The following is a 6,856-nucleotide window of genomic DNA, read 5'->3' as shown; positions in this document are numbered from 1 at the left end:
ANANANATATATATAATATATATATATATATATATATATATATATATATATATATATATATATATATATATATATGTTCATATTATCATTTTATATATATGTATATATATGTATATATGTATATATTTTATATACATTTTATATATATTTTATATATACATTTTATCATTTTATATATATGATATATATATTCATATTATCATTTTACCATTTCAGTCAGTGAACTTTTATCAAATAAAGCTAAAGATTTTTGAAACTTCTGAAATTCACATCAATTATTAAAAAGTGAAGGCTTTGTTTTCCTTTTAACTTCACTGGTTTTCCCATTTTTTAGATTATATTCTTTACACAGTTGTTATTTATTAAAGTTGTCATCTACTCCTTAATTTTAGTTTCATTTAATTCATGTTTTTTGTTTTCCTTGTTTTTTGTTCGTGCAATCTCACAATGATTATAGAATTTTTGATATAGCACCGTACTACTTCACTACTTTGCATCATTTTAAGAGAAATAAATGTCGAAATTTTACTACTGAGTTCATAAAAGCATTATTTTCTTTTATGCAATATATCCAAGTTATTTGCAGGAAACTTTGATTTCGCTTGTGCAAGCAACAAGCAGTGTTTTTTTAAGCTACTGGTTATCTTTGTGTAAAGATATTTTGGCATCGTCCATGGGTGCTGATATGCGAAGCATCATACAAGTTGAAGAGAAAGGCCTCGGTAACACCAAGGATGAGGAAGATGAGCATGAGGTTGAATGTTGATTTTTATTGGAAGTTCTTCTAGATTTCCAAAAACTTTTTGACGTGCTATGTATTCTGTCTTGCACTTTCCATTTAAAACAAATGTGTTTATTGTTGAAGCTCCTATTTGAAAATTGCTGCTTTACATCATTTTAAGGCAAATCGTTCGAAAGTTTTAGAGATAAACTTTATGTTTACGTATCTCCAGAACATCGATGACGACGTAACGCTGCAATCAGTAACTGTTGTGAGCCGGGAGGAGAGAATGAAAGTGATGCCACGCTGGCCGAGTCGCGTATTTGCTACGGAACTTGTGCAAAAGGTGATGTCTGTCTGCGAGACTGAACGAGCACATTTTGACCTTGCTCTTGCTAAAGAACTCCAGGTAGGTTTAATAAACAATATAGATTAAAAATTATGTTTGGATCGAGAAATTCGGATAACTATATAGCGGTAATATTTCACTGACTGTAGAATATAGAATGTGCTTTTCAAAGCTAATCTGTACTTTTGATAAATGGATATCACTGAAAATTTTTGTTGCAGAGATTTTTGCGAAACAAATTAGGTAAACATTTACTACAAGATTAAAAGTCATAAATAGATCTTTCACATATTTCGTTTTCAGTTTTTTTTCCTTTTTTCTTTTTTATTTTTTCTGTAATTTCAATGATTTTTTCTGCATAAAAGAATTTGTGGAAAGGTGCAAACTGTGTTATAACAGGAAATTTATAGATTTCTTCTGGTGGTCGAGCAGATTACTTGGTTCTTCATTTGTCCGATTTAATACGGATGTCATTTATGGGGGCAACTAGTGATAACACCAATTTGCGTCTTGCTGGGTTGGCTTGCTTGCAAGATGTAATCACTCGGTTCTCATCAGTTCCAGAACCTGAATTTCCCGGTCATGTCATTCTTGAGCAATTTCAAGCACAGGTCTAGATATTTTAGCATTCATTGTATCACATATCTAGTTCTTTTTTTAATCATCTTGGTGGGATCATTTTTCAAGGGATAAAGCTTAGTGGATTGTGATCACTTTCCCGGTGATCCGGCTTGCGTGATTTTGTTCTTGAATCAGATTTTCTTATAAAATAAGTTGTAAAAAAATTGTTGTAAAGTCTACTATATCTAATGAGTTTAACAAGTAGAGCGATGTGATTTTTTACGTTGAACCACTTTTTTTGCATAAAAATTGTAAATCTTCACCAGATTGTTCTTATAAAATTTTTAGTTTTTTGTCCAAAAATTACTCCATATCTCAGATTCACTATTATACATTATTATAGGTAGGTGCAGCTTTGCGACCAGCATTTACAGCTGATACTCCTAGTGATGTTACTGCTGCTGCCTGTCAAGTATGCAGCACTTGGATCGGCAGTGGTGTTGCTCAGGATTTAAATGATTTGCGGCGGGTGCATCAAGTAGTGATATAATATTTATTATTTCTGGGCCGTTTTTCATATAAAAATTATAAAGCAATATTTAATGTTTAAGTTATTAACAGTATAATATTTCTGCTAGTTTAGTTTTTTTTTTCCTCTCTAGAAATTGCGTTAAAATTTCGGTAGATCAATTTCTGGAAAATCCATAGTTCCGAACGCTGTTGATTATCTTCCGTAAGTTTCGTTTAAATAAATAATGACACGCAAATCATATATGCCATGTCTACATTGTAACGCTGTTATCATAAAAACAATTTTCGATGACTGACAGATTTTTTGCCCTGAAATTTAGTCCTTTTTAGCTTCTGGTTTCATCCCTTGGGAAACTGACCCATGGTTCAATCAATACACAGCTTTATAGCGAAAGTGCCGCAACTTTAGAAAAGCTGGCAATTCTAAAAGCTTGGGCAGAAGTTTACATTGTTGCTGTTGAACAGAAAAAACAGAAAAAAGTTATGGACTCTACTGCAGTGAAAAGTAAGTTCTACGCTTTCGCTTACTTTTCTTGTATCAACCGCTCACGTTTCATGTGTGAACAGTGCTTATTTTTGGTGTATGCAAGAAAAAAGTGAGTTATAAGCGGACTACAAATATCTTACCTAATTATGATATTCCACAAGAGCCACAAATTTTTATAGAAAGAATTGCTTTTACTTATTTAGACTTGACTTTATTAATTTACTGGGTAACGGTTCTCTGAGCATGCTTTAAAAAGTGCTTAATTGTCAATTTTGAATTTCTGAACAAGGAAATTTGAAAACAATAAAAAATATTCATCTCTATGTTAAAAAATTGTTTTTGCAGATGAAGGGAAATGCAGCTATTTGCAAGAAAGTTTGCTGAGCTTGGTTTCTCCTGAGCTCAACTCGCTGATTAATTGCTGGTTAGCAGCCTTACGTGATTCTGCTCTTCTTTCACTTCCACCTGAATTCAAGCCCCAATTACCACGTGAAGGTGGAACGTATTATACTGCTGAATGTGCAGATGTGAGTTTTATAGCTGATAATAAATTTAAGATCGATACATTAGAATATTTCTTCGTCACTGACAGTGCACATCATTATTTTTCAAAAGCGTTTCTCACTTTCATTATTCTGATTGTTTGAACATGAAATTTTGCAGTTTTGCAAGGAATATTATCGAGTCAGTTGGCCTCCAATATTGCTGGCTGCCTGCACATGGTTGAGGCAAAATGATTTCGAACTTCAACTGAATTCCGATGATTTAGAGGTTAATTTTCAGCAAATAAACACTGTGGTATCTTTTCTGTCAATTAGTCTTGTATTTTTATATTCTTATCTTAAACTTTGCAGAGTAGCACGTCAGATAAGGCGAGGGAAACTCATTTCCACATAATGCTGGGAATATGCATTGAAACTCTTTGTTCAAATCGTACACATTCTGTGGAAGATTTGACCGTTCAGGTAAGTTGAATCAGTTATGAAAAAACTCTACCACTTCTGTTTTTTATTTGCGGTTGATTAACAATATTATGAAATTTTCAGCTTTGTCTGAGATCACTGAGGAATCTTTTGGCCTGCAATTGGTCACGAAAAGTTCTGATGAGGAATGTTCAATTACCAATAGAAGTGGTAAATGTGCTTTACAGGTAAGTTATTTTGCAACTTACTTTTCATATCTTGCTAAAAATTTCGGATGCTATGTATCATCCCCGTAGTAGTGAGCGGACTAGGAAATTTGCTTTATTATGGGCTGATGTGTTTTCTTAAAATTACTGTTTTTTGTGTTTCTTGGGTTGGTCATACGTGTGAGACTATGATTTACAGGCTTATTTTAACCCGGGAAAATTTACGGACTCAGCAGCTTTGTGCAGACGTAGTAATGACAGTTCTTGATGCTGCGCAGTATTCGATAGATCTTCGTGATAACGACAAAGGTTGGAAGTTTTTGCAGAATCTTGCGGGTATTATTTAAAAGGCTTTATCAACTTTTACTGATGAATTTTTGACTTTCAATCTTTTAGATATTGAAAATGACATTTTGGAACAGCAGAAAAATACTACTAAGGAGCGTTACAAAGGAGCGGAAGGAACGATTAATGGTCTACAACCTGTCAATTCTTTGGCATTTGCTGTTCTAGAAATCACTCTCTGCATTTTGGTTAGGCAGGCAAGTTTTTGAACTCCATTTTCCAGGATTCTTCGTGATTTTGAATTTAGCTCTTTTTTTCAAGTCGATCCAATAATTCCGAAATATTAAAACACTCAGTCTGTTGCAGATTCCTCAAATTAACTCAGCATTAATGAAAAGTAAATCAACAACCCCACTTCATTATCGGCGGTATTCTCGCCTTCCCATTGAATCGAACAATCTTATAAAAGTAAATTTTTTTAACATAAAGTCTGTCTGCTGTGCGACTTTTTCCAAAATTGCAAGCAAACTGCTATCTGTAGTTTTAATTTTTAGTCGTCTTTCTCACTGAAACTTAGGCGATCATTTTTCTAACTTTTCAAGTTTGAGAATTTCTCCTCTTCCCTTTTTTTTTGACAACTCTGTTTCTGTTATGGATAACTTCAGTGCATTCGAGTGATGTTTAATTCACGAAATTATTATTTTACAGATGGGTCTCAATATTCTTACCCGTATTCCAGTGCTTTGCTCACCTGATGGTGTTGTTGTGGTTCTTCCAAGTATTCTATGCCTGATTTTAGGAGTTTTGCATGAATCTTCTCTCATTGACAAGGTTTCTTTACAGAAGTGTAATTCCTTCCCGAATTATTGTTTAATTTTACGCAAACAATCCACAGCACTTGATGTTGGTCTAACTTTTACTTTCTTTATTTTTACAATGAACTGCTGTATAATAAAATAACTGTTGTAGGAGCAGTTAGTTCCTAATGTTCCATTTGGACATGTATCTATTGCTGCAGCTACAGCCATGCAGGTATATCTTTTACTGTTACCGAAAGCCATTAATTCTAATTTCACCGTTTAAGGTGCTGCTTAATATTTTCAATGTCTTTTCCCTTCTGCGAAATCTTTTTAGTTATTGCCTCTGGTCGTTATTTAGTAAATGTTTTTCTAGGTATGCTTATTTAGGTATTGAAAGCTTTACTAATTACGGCTCCAAATGATTCATCATTTTCGAAATGGATGTCAGTAATGAAAAGTGCCTTAATTTCACTACTTAATATGGCCGAAGGTATGTTTCTAAGGAAATTATGCTATCGAAATGTGCACCTACTGATGTATTAGTCCTTGTCATCTTTAACACACGTTTTCAGATTAGTGTTCTAATTAGATTCTAAATACTCTTTTTATTCTTAATATTTGCCTTCGGAGGATACATCCCATTTCGTTTTAATATAAAATTAAAATATGCTTGCAGATTGTTATAAAATGAATAATTAGAGCATGTAGTCTTTTTTTTGCAGACTCAAAAGTTGATGGTGCAGTGATAATGTTGGCAGTTGCAGTATTCGTCACTTCATCACCACCTCAATTAGTTACGGGCAACACCAGTCTTCTGAGAAGAATATGCAAGTTATTCCAAACATATTTGGAAAGTGAACATAAGCAGGTGAATGGGATATTTTTTCCTTTACATTTTCTTGCGGAAGACACGTTTTGCACCGGAAAGTTTAGCTCGCAGTATATTTAAATCTTTAAACTGCGCTGAGAAAGTTTGATGGTATCTAGATTGAGATAGCTAATTCATTAAATTTAAATTAAAACCTTCGAAACCACGGATTTAAGGTAGTGGTTAAGTGCATGCAGAGTCTGACTTCCATTTTTGGCCGACGCGAAATATGTTATCCATTTGTCGCAGAACTTGTTCCTAAAATACTGAATAGAATTCGACCCTTTGTGACAAGTGTTTCGCAGGGAGTTGCAGAAATTCCGGAATCTGAAGACGTGATCATTGTCCAAGAAGCAATACGCATTTTAGAGGTTGCTCTTTCGGTCGCTGATCAAAAGAAACGTTGGTTTTTAACTGTTGCAGTCTGTGCTTATTAGGCATATGAGATAAAGAGATGCACTGAACATTCCGAAAGTATGGAATATGTTGCTTTGTAGTTCAAACCTTTGCTTATTTATGTTGCAAGTTAATGGAAGTTAAATTTTGTTTATCGGGCAAATCAGACTAGTGCAATCTCAGGAAAAATCATCTTCTGCACCATTAATTTCAAAGCTATCCTTCAAATGCATTTGAGTTTTCAGAACTGGCAATTATAAATCTTATTGTCCAGTTGTTGGGTGTGTTTTTATGTGATAATCCAATTACGTGCTATCGACAGCTGCCACCATCTGCACGTAAACTGCATGATTATGCACTTAATAGGTTAAATATAGTAGGTCCTTCTCATCCAGAACAATTCAAGGAAATATTATTATCCTTCCCAGCGCTCAAATCAAAGTACGTTTTTTCAAAACCTCTTTCATGTTTTCAGACCACGTTCCTTTATGCTCAGTCGAGTCTTTTTGTTGAGTCCCGAAATTTCATCGAAATTTGCATCTTAAATTGTTTCTTCAGTTTCTAGGAAATTGACATTTCAATTCTCTCCTGTCTCCATTTTTCAGCGATATAGATTTATTTGGAATGTAATATTGTTTTGCTTAATATTACTATTTAATAACAAAAAAGATGTATACATGTATATATTACGCGGTGAATTGATGAGCAATGATGAGTTTATACAATAAG

At 33.5% G+C, this 6,856-nt stretch overlaps 1 protein-coding gene across 1 annotated transcript in view; it reads left to right on the top strand.

The window, feature by feature from the left end:
• Positions 1 to 6,856, top strand: part of LOAG_16761 (HEAT repeat containing 5B) — a 14,745-nt gene that overhangs the window by 5,962 nt on the left and 1,927 nt on the right. The window contains exons 15-32 of the mRNA XM_020449415.1: positions 587 to 754; positions 954 to 1,130; positions 1,481 to 1,681; positions 2,035 to 2,169; positions 2,493 to 2,667; positions 2,995 to 3,176; positions 3,313 to 3,420; positions 3,504 to 3,614; positions 3,696 to 3,799; positions 3,978 to 4,087; positions 4,175 to 4,320; positions 4,430 to 4,531; positions 4,772 to 4,894; positions 5,033 to 5,095; positions 5,251 to 5,353; positions 5,586 to 5,731; positions 5,908 to 6,133; positions 6,373 to 6,568. Coding sequence (XP_020307074.1) covers positions 587 to 754; positions 954 to 1,130; positions 1,481 to 1,681; positions 2,035 to 2,169; positions 2,493 to 2,667; positions 2,995 to 3,176; positions 3,313 to 3,420; positions 3,504 to 3,614; positions 3,696 to 3,799; positions 3,978 to 4,087; positions 4,175 to 4,320; positions 4,430 to 4,531; positions 4,772 to 4,894; positions 5,033 to 5,095; positions 5,251 to 5,353; positions 5,586 to 5,731; positions 5,908 to 6,133; positions 6,373 to 6,568 — 2,576 coding nt within the window. The remainder of the gene's footprint in view (positions 1 to 586; positions 755 to 953; positions 1,131 to 1,480; positions 1,682 to 2,034; positions 2,170 to 2,492; positions 2,668 to 2,994; positions 3,177 to 3,312; positions 3,421 to 3,503; positions 3,615 to 3,695; positions 3,800 to 3,977; positions 4,088 to 4,174; positions 4,321 to 4,429; positions 4,532 to 4,771; positions 4,895 to 5,032; positions 5,096 to 5,250; positions 5,354 to 5,585; positions 5,732 to 5,907; positions 6,134 to 6,372; positions 6,569 to 6,856) is intronic.

This window comes from Loa loa, assembly GCF_000183805.2.
Source record: "Loa loa unplaced genomic scaffold supercont3.17, whole genome shotgun sequence".
Lineage (NCBI taxonomy): Eukaryota > Metazoa > Nematoda > Chromadorea > Rhabditida > Onchocercidae > Loa > Loa loa.
The sequence above is the reverse complement of the archived record's forward strand: the minus strand, read 5'-3'. Positions and strand labels throughout refer to the sequence as shown.